Source organism: Pteropus vampyrus, unplaced genomic scaffold (assembly GCF_000151845.1).
Source record: "Pteropus vampyrus isolate Shadow unplaced genomic scaffold, Pvam_2.0 Scaffold147, whole genome shotgun sequence".
NCBI lineage: Eukaryota > Metazoa > Chordata > Mammalia > Chiroptera > Pteropodidae > Pteropus > Pteropus vampyrus.
Genome location: NW_011888928.1, coordinates 1938291 through 1955725, shown reverse-complemented (window position 1 = coordinate 1955725; position 17435 = coordinate 1938291). Strand labels below are relative to the sequence as shown.

Here is a 17435-nt window from a genome sequence, read left to right as displayed (position 1 = left end):
TGGATCTTGGATAAGTTTTTTTTTTTTTTTAATGGGAAAACAATTAGTGGAGGGTAGATTAAATGTCGAAAACATTAATCTTATTCGATTCCTCATTTCATAAACAGGGAAGCTGAGGTTTAAAGAAGGAAGTGGCTTACTAGTCACACAGCTAGTAGAGCTGGATTTGAAACCCAGGTTCTTTTCTTGGAACCAGTTACTTCCTTTCTTTCCATTCTGGAAAGGGGGAACCTAGAATCAATGAAATTGAGGGGGTTTGGTCTGACGAGGCAAGAATAAAGTGACTCATCGGGTTGCTGTTGCCCTTTCTCTGTTCTTGACTCATTCAGCAAATATTTACTGACTGTCCATGCTATTTGAAAACAGTGTGAAAGAAAACAGTCATGGAGGTGGGCAGAGTCAGGATCAGCTGTCCCCCCCCCCCATTATAAATATATATGGATACATGATAAAACACTCATTGCTTGGCCTTCTAATTAAATTGTCTGGGGACAGGGACTGTCTCATTAGCATCCGGTAGGTACAAAATCAATGCCGTAGTGTTGGCAACACCTTAATTCTAATCCTGACTGCCACTAACTCTATGTCTTTGAGACAGAAAGTATGTTGCTTTCCTTCTCTGACCCTTAATCATCTGAAAAACGCCAACAGTGGCAAGTTTCGAGTTATCCCAGACTTTACGAGAAAGAAAACACTGGAAATCTAGGCTGAAGATAGAGTCAACATTTATCGCCTCGTTTATTCCCAAACATCTTTGCCTCGCCCTTGACTATGCCCCTCTCTTCTCCCCTAGATGAACTTCTTTTTCTTCAAAACTCCCCTCTAGAGGGCACGCAAACTCTACCGATCCTGTGCCTCACTTCCGACCGTCGTCATTCTTCATTTTGCGCATGTGCACACTTCGCTACCCGGCGGCCGGTACCCTCGGTTAGGTGGTTTAGCCGAAGCTTGCACCCACTGCGCCTGCGCAACCTCGGCCCCGCCCCTCCGCCGCCGTCTCCGGAAACGCTTCTTTCCTACGCAGCCGCTGCTGCAGCCGCCGTCTCTGGAGCTTTGCCTCTCTAGGCCGGTAGGGCCTCTCCTCCATGGTCCTGTCTGTCAGGACTGTTTCGGGGTCCTGTCGATGAGGCTGGGCCGCGCTCGGACTCTTTGAACCGCAAGTCGGTCACGGGTGAGTGGACCCCAAAGGAGCTTGAGTAGGGCGGGGCCCAAGCAGCTGGAACGGGCAAGATTTCCCCTCACTCTGCGAATGGGTCTGTCCGTCCCGCCCTCTCCCCAACTCCTGTAATGGGCTCTCCCCTTCGGTCCCAATCCCTCCTCCCAGACTGGGCGGCGTTGCCATGGTTCCGGTCCAGCGGCTGAGGCCCGGCGTGTGTCCTCGCAGGTGCCGGGGCGGGCTGCAGCCCATGGCGCGGCGGCGCTGATCCAGGCCCGGGCAGTGGCCGGGTCCCGCGGGCCGGCATGGCGGGCCAGTTCCGTAGCTACGTGTGGGACCCATTGCTGATCCTGTCGCAGATCGTCCTCATGCAGACCGTCTATTACGGCTCTCTGGGCCTGTGGCTGGCGCTGGTGGACGGGCTGGTGCGCAGCAGCCCCTCGCTGGACCAGATGTTCGAGGCGGAGGTAAGGTCCCCGGTCCGGCGCGGGTGAGATCTCGGCCTCATCGGGTGGACTTTGTGGTCCGACACTACCGGGCTCTAGACCTGGCTGGGTTATTACCTTCCTGAGCTTCTGCTGCCCCATCTGTAAAATGGACTGACTGGTAGCAGAGGCAGATTTAGTACAAAGGAAAGGGACTGGGTGTTATAACAAACAAGCCTGTGTTCCAGACAACCTGATACCTCTTCTGCCACTCTGAGAAAGTGACATCACTTCTCTGAGCCTCAAGATTCTCAGGTACTAAATTGGGGAGGAGGATGGATAAAAAAGTATTCAAGGAGGAATAATGGAGACTTCCTGGATTTGAGAGTCAGACCTCCCTTTAAGTTCCACTTGCTAGCTGTGTGACCTGGGGCAGATAATGTCACCTTTCTGAACCTCTGTTTGTCTTTATGCAAAATCATGAGGCCAAAAGCAGAGATATCATGGACTGTAGTACAAGGAGCCTGTGCTTTTGATTCAGAAGGGCTAGGTATCCAGTCTAGGTTCAAACGTACTAGCTGTGGAACTTTGGGTAAGTTGCTTCATCTTTCTGAGCCTGTTTCCTCTTCTAGAAATGGGACAGAATAATCCTCAGCAAAATGTTATGAGCCCCAGAGGGGCCTGGGAATATGAAAGTACTTTATAAAGTGTTGTGGAGGCCTGAGAGGCATTTGCATCTGAAAGGCAGCTGTGGTGTATTGTAATGAGCACTGTTCTGGGATGGAATCTTTGCTCCAGCTGCTTATTCTCTGTGCAGCCCTTGGGCAAGTTATTATTTAAAAATAGGTAACCGCAGTAACAACAACAATAACAGTAGCTTTGTGAGACTGTTATGAGGTAATTAGATTAGGAATATCAAAGGCCTTTGTAAACTGATAATCAGTATCTAGTAGTATCAAGTCAAAAGTGGTAGAGATTGCACACCAGCAGGTGCCCAGTAGTCCCCTCTTAGGAGCCTCTGTCCTCCCGGGAAGAGCATGTGGGAATTCTGGGCTTTGTTGAAGAGCCAGCTCATGCATTCAACCTGAAGTTTAGACCAGGGGCAGGCAAACCTTTTCTTAAAGGGTGAGATAGTAAAGATTTTCTATCAAAAATAGGTGCTTGGCTCGTGGAGTCAGTTTGTCGAACCTTGTTTTAGACCTTGCTCTTGCTGTTTATTTACCGTCTCACTTTGGCTAAGTTACTTAACTTCTGTGAGGTTTTATTCTTTCTTTGTAAGATGAGGATAACAACCCTTTCCCAGCTGCTGTGAAGGGATCAGACAAGATACCGTAATGGATGATTGTAAAAGCACCTTGTTGGAAATGGGCTACTGTACTGATGAAGGGGCACATTGTCTTCTGTGCTCTGGGGGGAATGCTTGTTCCTTAAGAGGCCTGCTGGAGTCCTGGGTTCTGGACTCTGCCAAGTCACTCCTCTAGCATGTTTCCGTTTGTGATTCCTCCTCAGATCCTGGGCTTTTCCACCCCTCCAGGCCGGCTCTCCATGATGTCCTTCATTCTCAACGCCCTCACCTGGTGAGTACCACCAGTTTTGTTATTCAGCTTCTGGGATCTAAGCACTGGAACTAACTTCCTAAATTTGGACATGAGATAGGCTGGCACTTGTTCCGGGGGAATGGTGGACTGAAGTGGATAGCAGAGGCTGATTCTGGGACCCGGCTCCATCACAGGGCTTCTTCCATTGCTGTTTGGACTTAGCAGGAAAGCTCTTATGTCACTCTGTGCATGCTGCCTGTGGGACAGCTTCTGTCTCAGATCATTTCTCTGATGTGGAATGAGGTGAGGAAAGGATTAGACCGGGTATCAGGAGAACCGGGTTCTATCTTTGGTCCCTATGCCATTGGCGAAGTTCCCTCTCTCCTCTTTGGGCCTCGGGCTCATAATCTGTACACTGTGGGATTTGACTGGGTAAAGTCTGGACTGAGGTCACTCATGACCATTTTCTGTCTTTTGAGAGGCAGGTGAGCATAGTGATTAAGATCTCAGGCTCTGGAGGCAGTCTCACTTGGCTTTGAATCTCAGCTTTACCACTAGTCCAGGGACTATGGACAAATTAATCTGTCTAAGCCCCAGTTTTCTCATCAGTAAAATGAGGGTAATAATATTCCCCATCTCTTGGTTGTAAGGATTAAATTAGTTAATTCATGAGAGTACTTAGAGCACCGCTTTGCACATTACTACTTTTGACCTTACACTGGAGGTTCAAAACTGGTCGGCTGACTTTGACCTAAATTTGGCTCCTAGCTATGTTCTGTTTGGCTTACAGAGTTGTCAGCTCATGCATGGTGTTTGACACATTTTTTCACTTAATCGAAAGTCAGAATATTTTATATGACAAAATCCAGATTTTTAGCTTCTCTTGAAAACTGGGAAAATTGATTCTCGGACAAACTTCTAGCATGATGATATTCTCAGCTGCAAGTGGCTCTTATCCCCACTTTAGATGGAACATGTGCTTCAGGGTGCCATAATCCCCTTCAATCCCCAGGATTCCCCTGACAGCTGCCATTTGTCATCAAGCTCGTCCTTTTGTCTGTCTATCCAGCCTGACTCAGCCGGGTTGCTCTAGGCATCTAATTATGTAACCCTTTCTTCATTTTTATCTCGCTTGCTTCTGACCCCTATGCTGTCATCCTAATTGTCCCCACTCCCCAAATAACCTAAGGCCAGGACAACCCAGTGACAACTCACTGCTGTCCTCTCCCCACAGTGCCCTGGGCCTGCTGTACTTCATCCGGCGAGGGAAGCAGTGTCTGGATTTCACTGTCACTGTCCATTTCTTTCACCTCCTGGGCTGCTGGTTCTACAGCTCCCGTTTCCCCTCGGCGCTGACCTGGTGGCTGGTCCAAGCTGTGTGCATTGCACTCATGGCTGTCATCGGGGAGTACCTGTGCATGCGGACGGAGCTCAAGGAGATCCCCCTCAACTCAGCCCCTAAATCCAATGTCTAGAATTGGGTCCTTTGGACACTCTGCTGGGCAATTGCCCTCCCCGCCAACACCTTGGGCTGCTCAGACCCTCCAGATGAGGTCCAGCCCAGGTATGAGAGGAACCCTGGAAATGTGAAGTCTCTGTTGGTGTGGGTGAGATAGTGAGGCCCTGTCAAGAAGGCGAGTAGCAGTCAGGATTACAGCTGCAAGAATGGCCTCTGTCTGCCAAAGCCTTAGTATCTGGGAGGTCAGCAAGGGGACCTCTGTCAGGGTAATAACGGAATTGGAACCATGTTACTCTTGAGCCACCATACCTGTCACCAGCCCGTTATTTTAAAAGAGAAAAAAAATCAAGGATATCTGATTGGAGCAAACCACTCTTCTGGGTCATCTGTCTTACCTCCCCGGGACAGCTGTTACCTTTGCCATGTTGCTGAACCACAGCCGTTCTCTTTGGAGAAACACTTGGTGTCTGGATCCATAGCCACAGAAAAAGATGTAGGTGCAAAATTAGGCTGCTATCAGGGAGAGGACGGCATCAAGCACAAGGAAAACGCACAACTTGTGTCCTGTTACATTCATGTGTGCGTGTACACATGAACCCATGATTGATTAACTTCCGGTTTTCTGTGCTGGGTCCCTACCCTGCTGCCAGCCTACAACATAGCAGGCCTTAGGACCCAGAGAAGAATCCTGGCATTGCTCCCAGTCTGACTCTGCTAATAGAGTCACTGCTTGTTCTCTAGGAAAGACCAAGCACCCCAGTTCCCACTGGACCTCCGATCGAGTGATAGCTCTTTTTCCTGACTTATTTGGAAGTGGGAAAGGTATGATTGGTGCCCAGAGATAGGAAGCCCAACCTTTCAGCTTGACCTGCATTGATAGTGCTAAGGGAGATAGGAATTTGCTGCTAAGATTTTTCTTGTGGGTAGAGTGTCCTCTGTGAGGGGCTTGTAGCTGTCTTATGTACATAAATACAGTATTTTCCACGGTTCTGCCTGTACTTACTTTGTAATTCCCTGGTGAGAGTCTGAGAAATCAGCACAGCCAAGCAAGGGAGCTATATGTGAAGAATTATTAGGTCACCTCCTTTTCTAGACCCCAGATTATTCTTCCGTTTGGTTAAAATACTAAGTGCAGGGAACGTCTATGTCCCATCCCCTTCACCTGCAGCGTCCTCCACTCTACCTAGGTGAACCACCATGACTGTCAAGATTCCTTTCCCACCTGCTGGTGATTTCTGAACATGTCCAGTGCAAAGTCTAGACCCACTTCTGCATTGAAACCACTGGTGTTCCTCTTTGGGTCTTCTGGAGTCTGCCCAAGAGAGCTGTCAGTTTTCACCTTTTAGTGTTAGGGCTACACAGATGAGTTTTTTTGTCTCCCCAGGAAGCCTTTCTGGACTCCAGGCTTTCAGCTTTCCAGGGTAGGGAGGAAGGTTTAAGAGTGAACGTGCCTGGGCGGAGGCTGGGAAAGTGCTAGGGTGAGGCACCTCAGGAACTCAGCGTGCTCTGACTAAGATGGAAGGAAGCAGCCTGGTAATGGGACTCTAATCCCGGCTGCAGGGTCCAGGAGGCAGACCAGCTGAGATGACTTCCCCTAGGTCAGGGTTTCCCCCCCAGACACCACATTCCAAAGGCATGTGACTAACTTTATTTTGAGAAAGGCATCAGAACACTCATGTGGCTGCCGTCTCCCTTGGTCATCTGTGGTGGTCGCTGCAGCCGTGTTGGCACACCACTTTGGGAGTTTCCTTCAAAAGCTCGTGCTGTTCTGCATGTTTCCTGTGGTGACATCTTTGCCCCTTGGGTATTCATTTGATTTTTGGAAACTACCAAAAGTCAGAGGAGCCAATTAAAAAATAACAACATAGTGCCTAAGTTGGACAATAGTTGGGGGTCAAAAATGTGACCTTAATGAGATTTTTTTGATGTGTAAATTAACAATAAAACCAATATCTAGAGGCTAGTTTCAGAGAGAACCGGGCAATGGCAGTGACATGTCATTTTAGTAATAAATAACATCTAGTTCTTAATAGATGTTCAGCAATGGGCTAAGTGGCTTACATCTCGCTCACTTAATCTTCACAACAACCTTCTGAAGTAGAAAATACCTGTATCTTCCAGGTGAGGGACTGTAAGGAATTTGCTCAAGGTTCCATGTTAGGAGCTGGCAGAGCCAGGATTTGGGCTCCAGTAATGACATTAATAAACTCATTCTGAAGACATTAATACTTAAGGATGTATTAGTTCTTATTGGTTAAATAGTCAATCACTTTATACTTTCACATCCTACTGTACTGTTTTAAATATTAAGAATGTATAGTGCTTTATAAACATTACTAGCTTTCTAAGAAAAACTGATGTATATAGTACATTAAATATGGTGACAGATTTCCAAGTGAATTGAGGAATGTGGGAAATGTTTTTATTTCCAGAGAATAAAGGAAAGTTCCCTCCCCCCACCCACCACTGAGTTGGTGTATCTCTTGACTATCAGTGGGTCTGAAGTCTGGACCTCCCTTCATCCCACCTGCTACCTGAACTCCAGCAGTCTGGGGAGTCCATAGGTGGTGCTCAGAATAGTTTATAACCCGGAAGGAGGATGGGAAAGGAGAAAAAGATATGTAGTTTCGAGGTTGCATTTAACCCCTAGTTCTAGGCATCCCTGTCAGATCAGAGCCAAATGGAGCCAGAATGGCAGCCAGTAGACACCAGGGGGTGTGAAGCTCCAGGTCCCCATGAGTAATAGGGGTGCAGAGAACAAATAGGCATCCCTGGAAGTGGAATTTCTTAGACCTTAGACTCTTCAGTGACTCCTAGATCAGGGTAGCTTCCTTCTGGCAGTCCCAGAAGGCAGTCAGTGTGCAGGCCAGGAACACTTACCTGCCAGTATTTGTAGCCCAAGGACCACAGAGCCTCAGGGGCTGAGGGAGGAGGAGTGGATTCAAGGCACAAGAGAGGCTTGTGGAGAGAGAATTAAAAACCACTGTCATACTTGAGGATTTTTAAGGAAAGTAGCAAAGGGTGGTGTAACTGCATTGAGATGAGGGGGTAAAGGGAGCTAAGATTTTCAGTCCCTCACCTGACACTACCCAGGCATGTCAGAATTCTGGAGGTCTAATGATAGAAGGCTTTAGAGAGCCGCAGTGCAGTGCAGAGTTAAGTCCTGGAGCCCTGTTACTAGGCCAAACATTTTACTAGCTGTAAGACCTTGGATAAGCTACTTAACCTCCTACCTCGGTTTCCTCATTTATCAGCTAAGGAGAACAATAGTGCTTGGTGAGGATTCAATGAGACGTCATGTTTAAAGCACTTTGTGCTAGGCCTGGCACATAGGAAGTGAACCATAAATCGAAGCAATTCCAGTTATTGGGCCACCACTACCCTTATTTTACAGAGGAGCCCTGTTAGATTGAAGGACAGGCTTGCCCGTGACCTAGGTACAGCTAGCAAGTATTGAGCTCCTATGTGCCATGCACTGCGGAGTGATTCATATACTCAATACAGTGAGATAGCCGCCATTATTTTCCCCATTTTGAAGACAAATTGGGCCTAAGGAATAAATAACTTTCCCTGACATCACACAGCTGATAAGCTAGGCCTGTCTGCCTCCACAGCCTCACCTCATCTTTTCATGTTCCAATCATGTTTGAGTGGTACATGATCCAGACAGGGAGAGAAAGTGTCTCAGGAATCCAGACCCCATTTTAGCAAAAGGTTATGAATGTGAACACAGGATTGTTTTTTTAACAAGCATCTAGTTCCCCTTAGTGGGCAATTAGATAGCTGCTCATAAACGAGATACAGGGCCAGTACCTGCCTTGGGGCTTTATTATGGTGCATGGCCAGGGTGGAGTCATGGGGAAAAGGCCAAACATTTTAATATCCTACAAACTGGCTTCACCTACATCAAGCCTGATTTGCTCAAAGCCCCCTAGAATGGATATTAGTATCTCTATTTAATAAACAGATGAAATTGACTCAGAGGTCTTGTGACTTACTAAAATCACTCAAATACTTTAAAGTTCCCCTCCCCCCACCAACTGTTAGGGAGCCATTTCTGGGGTGGTCTCTGATCTCTGACATCTGTTGCAGCCTCCTCCTGCCCAAATCAGGATATGAGCCTGGAAGAGGAGCCTCAGATTGAAATGGTTAATAAAAGGAGGGTATAGTAGGGGAGACCCCAGTTGTGGGATTGTAGGAGGCAGGTTGCCTGAGGACCAAGTGCCAGTGCAGGTGAGGATAAGCCTGGAAGGAGTGCACTCGGGGAGTCACTCACGTGGAGCCTGCATTTTGCTCCCCACTCTGTGCCCTGGCCACGTTGGATCCCAGCCTGGGCACACAGGCTCCCTCCTGTCTACTCTACTCCATGACATTCTGGGTGGGCTGCGGGAGCTCAGCCCAGACTCCCTGTAGGGCAAAGCAGAAACTGCCAATCTTTCTGGCCCTCATTTGGGGTTCCTTGGGCAGGCTCCCATGAAGAATAGTGCGGGGGTGGGGGTCTCCCAACAGTATTGTTTTGGTTGGGAGCGCGCTACTCTGCCCGCCTGCTGATAGCCTGCTGATAGCGCGCTTGCAGGACAGAAGTTCTCGTGACAGTGGAATAATGGAATGGAAAGTGCCTGGGAGGAAAGATCAATAGCGGTTATTTTCGAAGGTTGATGGGATTGATGACGTTCAGCGAGGGAACCGAAATGGAGACTCAGGAACTGGGCTGGGGTGTAAACTGAGCGGAAGACAGCTCTAAGTGGAGGTTACCCCGGTTGCACGAAAGTGGCGGGGGTGAGAGATTCCCGGGAAGTAGGGCAGCGGCGCTGCAAGAAGGCGGTGGAGGCAGCGGTGGCGGCAGGAAGGGAGGGAGCGCGCCACGGAGGTGCTGAGCAGTCCCGCTCCAGGGACCCCGCCCTGGCTGTCCGCACTGCCCCAAGGGAAATGCGTTCCATTTTCTGCTGGTGAGGGCCGCCGGATGCTCAGGCACGGTGCTGAGCACCAGTGGGGAGGAGGGGTGCGAGCGGGAGAGTTCATGGGGAGGCCCTCCAACCCTCCCTCTCCCCCAATCTGGGGAATTCCATCGCTGGCACCCGGGGGTGGGGCGGGGTGGGGGCTCGGCACCCCTGAATGGCTGCTTTCCCCAGGGCACCCGCTCTGCTCAGTCTTGCCTCTGGGGGAATGCAGAGGATTATAGTCTTTGTCTGGAGAAAGCCCAGGTTTTCCTCCCCGCAACTGCATGTTCAGGGCCCTATGGTTTCTACAGAGGATGACCCCGACTGGGAGGGTGAACCAAGGCTTGGAGTTGGATGATGGACGCGCCATGTCACACGGGAGCGGTAGGGGCACAGTACCAGCTTTCCGCCTGACTCGGTGCTTTCCGTGACTCAGGTGGGGCCCAGCAGTACCCATTTATTGACACCCGAGGCTGTGATAACCAGGGTGCAATGCACGTGCCTGACCGGCTGGAAGCTCCGTTGGACCTTTCTCCTTTCTTGGGAAAAGGAAATGGGAGCAGCCAGGAGACCTAGATTAGCGATCTTGCTTCACCGCTCCCAGCGGTGTGAGCCTGGGCAAGTACCTCCCATCTCGCACCGCGGTTTCCTCCTCTCGGCTTGCAAGGCTATTGTGAGGCACCTGGCACCCCAGGACACACCCGAAAAATGTTCCCTTTCTATGACTTCATAGAGTACACCACTCAGGAGGCTAGTTTGTGGAGGTGGGGAGGGGAGCAGCTTGCTGGCTTCTTTGTTCTGGGTTCTAGACTGACCTGAGGGGCTGAGGAATGGGGTGGCAGAAGCCTGAGGATGTAATGCACCCTCTCTCCCTGCCTCTGCTGAGGGCCTCCGTCCTCCAGCCTTTCCAGCCCCAGACAGACAGGCAGAGGCAGCAATAGCATTTTTCAGTGCTATATGGGAGATTTTACTTCTTTTCTTCCGAATTTTCCCATCCAACCTCCCCTTTTAGATGATAGCACGATCTCGGCCCTCTGCTGACACTCCGGCTCCCATCACACCACCTGCGAGCAGAGACCTCGGTGTTAGGAGCTAAGGATGCCCCCAGGGGGCGCTGCCGTCCAGGGAGAGGGCTTAGGGATCGCACTGCGTTGTCTGGCAGGTTGGAGATGAGAGTTTTGTGAAGGGGAAGCCTCCCTTTTGGCTGGACCCCCCAAGCCCATCACCCCCTTCCTTTCTTGGGACCTGAATTCTCTCATGGAGTGGCTGGATATATATATATGCAGCCAAGGAACTTTTGTCAAGGAACTTTTTCAGAGTAAATCTTATTTGAAGCACGAATAAATAAAACAAACGGAAGAGTTGATTTGGTTTGAGAGGGATGGGATGGGGCAGAGCCCTACTTGACCACTCCCCCACATTTAGAAATTCCTAAACTCGCTTACTCAGATTTCTATGAGATTCTGAGCCATAGCAGTTGTAGCCCTTCCTGAGGCCTCCAGGCAATGAGATGACCCACCTCTGAACCCACAGCCCGAGGGTGTACCGCTCCTTCCCCAGAGCCCCCAGTTGGATCCTGAGGGACTCCAGCCTCGCCACTACTCTGCCGTGTGGCCTTGGTCAATGGTTTTCCCCTCTCTGAGCTTCCCTTTCTAAGCGTAGAGATGGGGCCTCCCAGCACTGCCAGCCACAGCCCCCAAGACTCTGGATCCGGAGCCCACTAACTCTGAGGCCCAGCTCTGGGTCTGGCTTGGGGCCCGTGACTTACCCTGGCTTGGCAGTGGTGTTGTCACACCTTGTATGGATGGCACATAGGCAGCTCAAGTGATGCAGAGCAGAAGCGGGTGCAGCAGCGCTTGATCCAGCGCAGGGTGGATGATCGGCACATCACTCGGGGCCCTGGGAGGTGGATTCGTGTGGGCAGCCCCTCATACCAGACCCACCGGTCAGCTACTTCCAGCTGCTCCATGTCCTCCATGGGAGTTCTCTGCTGGTGGGTCTTCAAGAAGACAACCTGGGGGTCCCCAGTGGGTATTTGCCTCCCCCGGGCTCCAGGGCAAGTGGTCAGGCCATGATCCTTTGATGTCTGTGGGACTTCAGACTCCATCTGTTCTTCTCTTTCTGGCACTGCTGCACGTGACTGCTGGGCCTTGTTCCTCACCCCCAACCACACCTTAGACTTCAATTCCTTAGGCTTCCCTATAGACCTTAACTTCTTAGAATCCAGTTTCTTCTTGGAGCACCTAGCCTTCCGGGGCTCTTTAGTATTCTGGTCCACTTTATCGCCCACAGCCTTGTTCCTGGCAAGGAGAAGAATGGCAGTCAGCAGAGCAGGATTGAGGCCTGGTCCTTTAGCTGGCCCTGAGACAGTTGCTGTGGAGCCAGCTCGGGGGAGCCTGTTAAGAAAGCTAGAGAGGACCTTAAAAGCAACTTCTCTACCACCCAGAGGCCTTGCGCCTGGGGGCAGGGGATGTGAGAGGTTGGGAAGGCGAAAAACAATGACTAGTAGGTAGGACACCTAGGAAGATAGGTGGCCTCTGTGGGCCACTAAGTCAGAGTTCCGCCTCTCTGGATTTCAGTTGATTAGATGAACTAGTCTAGTATTTTTTTTTTTTTTTTTCAAATCATGTTCCAAGGAACCTGAGGGTTCTGAGGAGTCCCCCCTCCCACCCCCAAGGAGCAGGCCACAATACCACAGTTGGGGTTGGGGGACAAATATTAGAAGAGAGGTTTTGCTGCTTTAAGAAAGTTAGGAGACTATGAGGCTAGATCCTGACCTTCTTGCCTGCATTTAGGACGCCAACTCAGAGAGAAGAGCCCAGGGAGTTGGAGTTATCCAGAGGTATTAAATGCCAGACGGGACTTTCCCAAAAGGCATCTGTAATGGATTGGGTCCCCTGCAAAGTGACAGCACCGTCCTAGCTGAGTGTGTGAAGAGGGGCGAGGCCTTGGGCTCTAGGTAATGACAATACTGATGATAATAATGGCCACTGTTGATTGAATACCTACTATGTGTCAGGCCCAGGACGCTCACAACAGTCCTGCCCAGTGGGAGGCAGGCTTCTGAGACAGACAAGTTAGGGTTCAAATTCAGTTTTGCCTCTTACCATCTGTATGATTTGGGGCAGGAAATTTAACTCTTGGAGCAGGGGTCCCCAACCCTTGGGCCACAGACCAGTACCAGTCCGTGGCCTGTAAAGAACTAGGCCATACAGCAGGAGGTGAGTGGCAGGTGAGCGAGTGAAGCTTCATCTATATTTATAGCCACTCCCTAGGACTCATATCGCTGCCTCAGCTCCACCTCAGATCATCAGGCATTAAATTCTTATAGGAGCACTGGTCCCTGGTGCTAAAAAAGGTTGGGGACTGCTGTCTTAGAGCCTTAGTTTCCTCATCTGTAACACTGGAATAACTCTGTCTACCTAATAGAAGTGTTATGAAGAATAAGCTAAATGGGAAAATGCTTATAAAATTCTTAGATAGTACCTGGCACTTAGCAGGTGCCTAATAGATGTGAGCTTTCTTAATATTCTGATGTGACTGATAAGGAAACTGAGCCTCGCCAAGATGTCTAGTCTGCAGGTGAATCTCGGGGTTGTGTTGATTTGAGAGGGGAGGAGGCGGGCACCCCTTCTGCTCAGGGCCCTTGGTGGTGATTGGCCCCATAATTGGACTATTATGACCACGGTTATGATCATGGCTCTGATATCAGGCAGGAATGGCTTTAAATCCTAGCTCTGCCACTTACCAGGTCAGATAACTGGAACAAGTTACCTCATCTCCTGAGCCTCAGCTCAGAAAAATAGGACTCAAATACCTTTCTCACAGAGCCTTTGTGAAAATTTGGATTTCTAAATTTCCTTGGCACAGTGCCTGTTCCTAGTAAAGATAGTTGAGTCCATGGTGGGGGCCGTGGGTGGGCTGAGCTCACCCAGAGGAGATGAGGAGGACCTTCGGAACTCTGAGCCTTGAATTCCAACATCTCTTGGCCAGGTTATACAGTTCTTGGTTCCGGGGGTTTGAGTTCTTGAGTAGCCTCAAGAGCGACAAGTTTTTTAATACCTGCCAGTCAAGAAACCAGAAAAACAGAAGCTTCAGCTTTTCTGGGATAGCCTCTCACTCCCCACCCCGACTTTAGCTCAGCTCAGCCTGGTGACTCCTTCTGGGTCACTCAGCCTGACAACCAGGAGCATTACTGTGTGGGTGCTCAGGCTCTCCTCAGCTGGGACCAAAATGGGGCACCTCACCATTTTAAGGCGGTTCCGCTGAATTGCTTTGCTGACAGGCTGCCGTATCTTGTCCTGTGTTTCCTCATCTTGTACCTGAGAGACAGAGAGAGAGGGAGCGCTAGCAGGAGGAATCCCCCGAATGCCTCCATATGCCTCTCCATTTGACTCAGCATCGCTTGACCAACCCTAGACTGGGAACTTTGTCACCTTGGTTTGGGGACAGAAATGGGGAGACCATGACCTCCCTTTGCCCTTCACTTCTCCCTTGCCCTCCACCTGCCCTGGGAATAGTTAGACGCTTTGTAAGACCCCCTCTAGGTCCAGCCCTCAGTCCAACCTTGAAGACCACTCTATGCTTGGGCCTCTTCTTTACCGATGGACTCATGCTGGGCCTGTGAGGCCTCAAAGACAGACAGAGCAAGACCAGTACCAGGTGCTGCCTACGTCCTGTGTCCTGCCCCTCTCAGTTCAGCCAGCACTCAGGCTGGGATCAGGGTGCTTGTGCTGTAGCTCCCAGGGAGGGAAGCTGTGACATCACTGAAATGTATGACAGCAGCAGGGCTGGGTCTCCAAGGAGTATGTGTGTGGCAGGGCAGAGGATGGAGGGTGAGGAAGAAACTCCCATCTGTGGAGAAACCTAGTAGGTGCCAGGCAGAGGCATATATTGTCACTACTTCCCTGCGAGGTAGGAGGATCCTCCCATCTTTTTAAATGAAGAGGCCAAGATTCAAAGAGTTTAAATAATTTACTCAAGGCCACACAGCTGGATAATGGTCAAGCTGGAAACCTAAGGTCTGATAGTCAACTCATGAAATCAGGGGTTCCCAACTGTGCCCGTCTATTTATTCATGTCACATACGTTAACCGTGCACCTGCTACATGCCAGGTGTTGTTGTAAGTGCTGGAATTAAAGGCAATTCTCACCCTCAAACAACTTACATTCTAGTGGATGTAAACAAAACAGCAGTGTACTTGTAAATGTTTAACAGTTGGCTCTCTGAAACAAAGAGAGAGAGTGTGTGTGTGTGTGTGTGTGTGTGTGTGTGAGTTTCTGATAGAAATCGGAAATAATGAAATTCTGCAATACTCTTTATTGTAAATCCCACAAAGCCAGTTGGTTTTTACAATATACTTTTCTTGAATTGTGCCTAACTTTGTATCCATAGCCAACCTATGGTTGCAATGTGAATGTTGGTATTTTACACTAACGAGTCAGAATAAAGTGAAAACGTGCAAGAACAAAGATATTGGAATTCTACGCAGTCATCAATGACATGATCAACGTATTTGCTGTATTAGATCAGTTTTTCAAATACTGGAAGTATATTTTATAAAAAAATGTTTTGGGGAGATGAGAGTTGCTATTTACATGTAACAGCTATAGACAGGACACACGTTTACCTTTAATCTGCATTGTTAACATCTCCATTACTTTCTTAAGGCTAGACCAGGGGTCGAGAAATTTCTTCTGTAGACGGCGAGATATAAATATGTTAGGCTTTGTAGGCCATAGAGTTGCAACCAGTCACCTTTGCTGCTGTAGTGTGAAAGCAGTCATGGATAGTATGTAAATGAGTGGGCATGGCTGTATTATAATAAAAATTTATTTACAGAAATAGTTGATGGGCTGGATTTGGCCCTTAGCCAATCCTTGGTCAAGATAACAATAAATCAAACCTGATTTATCATGTTTACCTATTTCTGTGGTGTAAACACTCCTACCACGGCTGACTTCAAGTTACCAATGTGATGTCACTGAATACAGAGTTGAACAGAAATGCAGAGTAGCATACCATTATATATTACATGTTTCTATTATATTTCTACAGATCTGAAGGCTCTCAAGCACATAGGTAATAGTAAAGGTAGAAAAATAGAAGATGATGAGTTTGAGCATTTTAACCTTTGTTTTTAATATCATTAATTTAATTAAGCTTATATGATTTAATTTTTAATGGCAGCTATGCTTAACAGCCAGCCAGCAGAGTTCCTGAAAATGCAGTAGGCTTCAGTGAACCATTATAGGTCAGTTCCAGCATACCATTGTTATGTCAGGTGGAAATAAGTGTATGGAGAAAATTAAACAGGGCAGAGGGGGTAGGAGAGCAAAGGTAGAAGATTCATTGTATTAAAAAAGGTGGAGTGGGAAAGACTCACCAACAAGATGGAATCTGAGCAGAGACCTGAAGGAGGTGAGGGTAGAGAGCGGTGGTGACAGGAGATGAGGGCAGAGAGGGCGCTGTGGTGAAGGAAGGGCTGGGACAGACCGTGGGAGATGTTGACAACTGCTCTGAATCCTCTGCCGAGTTGGCTGCATCGGAATAACTTGAAGAGTTTGTGAAAAATGGCTTCTCTGGCACCAACCCATGGAGTTGGCCAGTCTGGTACCCAGCCACGTGTGGGGACCACTCCACACCATACCGTGTCTACTGTGCATAGAGAGTGCTTAGCTCTGCCTTTTAGCGATGGTGGACCAAGCCTGCACTAGTAGGACAGCTTCTTACATGTAAATGTTTCTTCCTAAATTTCCTTGGCACAGTGCCTGTTCCTAGTAAAGATAGTTGAGTCCATGGTGGGGGCCGTGGGTGGGCTGAGCTCACCCAGAGGAGATGAGGAGGACCTTCGGAACTCTGAGCCTTGAATTCCAACATCTCTTGGCCAGGTTATACAGTTCTTGGTTCCGGGGGTTTGAGTTCTTGAGTAGCCTCAAGAGCGACAAGTTTTTTAATACCTGCCAGTCAAGAAACCAGAAAAACAGAAGCTTCAGCTTTTCTGGGATAGCCTCTCACTCCCCACCCCGACTTTAGCTCAGCTCAGCCTGGTGACTCCTTCTGGGTCACTCAGCCTGACAACCAGGAGCATTACTGTGTGGGTGCTCAGGCTCTCCTCAGCTGGGACCAAAATGGGCCACCTCACCATTTTAAGGCGGTTCCGCTGAATTGCTTTGCTGACAGGCTGCCGTATCTTGTCCTGTGTTTCCTCATCTTGTACCTGAGAGACAGAGAGAGAGGGAGCGCTAGCAGGAGGAATCCCCCGAGTGCCGCCATATGCCTCTCCATTTGACTCAGCATCGCCTGACCAACCCTAGACTGGGAACTTTGTCACCTTGGTTTGGGGACAGAAATGGGGAGACCATGACCTCCCTTTGCCCTTCACTTCTCCCTTGCCCTCCACCTGCCCTGGGAATAGTTAGACGCTTTGTAAGACCCCCTCTAGGTCCAGCCCTCAGTCCAACCTTGAAGACCACTCTATGCTTGGGCCTCTTCTTTACCGATGGACTCATGCTGGGCCTGTGAGGCCTCAAAGACAGACAGAGCAAGACCAGTACCAGGTGCTGCCTACGTCCTGTGTCCTGCCCCTCTCAGTTCAGCCAGCACTCAGGCTGGGATCAGGGTGCTTGTGCTGTAGCTCCCAGGGAGGGAAGCTGTGACATCACTGAAATGTATGACAGCAGCAGGGCTGGGTCTCCAAGGAGTATGTGTGTGGCAGGGCAGAGGATGGAGGGTGAGGAAGAAACTCCCATCTGTGGAGAAACCTAGTAGGTGCCAGGCAGAGGCATATATTGTCACTACTTCCCTGCGAGGTAGGAGGATCCTCCCATCTTTTTAAATGAAGAGGCCAAGATTCAAAGAGTTTAAATAATTTACTCAAGGCCACACAGCTGGATAATGGTCAAGCTGGAAACCTA

General features: G+C 49.3%; 2 protein-coding genes across 3 annotated transcripts in view; one reads left to right on the top strand and one right to left on the bottom strand.

Moving 5' to 3' along the window:
* Positions 1–986: 986 nt before the first annotated feature.
* Positions 987–17435, top strand: part of SYS1 (SYS1, golgi trafficking protein) — a 31479-nt gene continuing 15030 nt past the window's right edge. The window contains exons 1-4 of one of the 2 annotated variants that reach the window (XM_011369342.2): positions 992–1171; positions 1385–1623; positions 3091–3158; positions 4354–7041. In XM_011369342.2, coding sequence (XP_011367644.1) covers positions 1462–1623; positions 3091–3158; positions 4354–4594 — 471 coding nt within the window. In that variant the 5' untranslated portion in view covers positions 992–1171; positions 1385–1461 and the 3' untranslated portion in view covers positions 4595–7041. Of the gene's footprint in view, positions 1172–1384; positions 1624–3090; positions 3159–4353; positions 7042–17435 lie in introns of those variants that run through there. The other variant, XM_011369343.2, reaches the window with a different exon arrangement.
* Positions 10771–14132, bottom strand: TP53TG5 (TP53 target 5). Its single transcript, XM_023536118.1, has 4 exons — positions 14121–14132; positions 13766–13933; positions 13450–13580; positions 10771–11818 (listed from the first exon to the last, which is right to left on the bottom strand). The coding sequence occupies exons 1-4, from the start codon at positions 14130–14132 to the stop codon at positions 11308–11310; spliced, it is 822 nt and encodes a 273-aa protein (XP_023391886.1). The 3' UTR covers positions 10771–11307.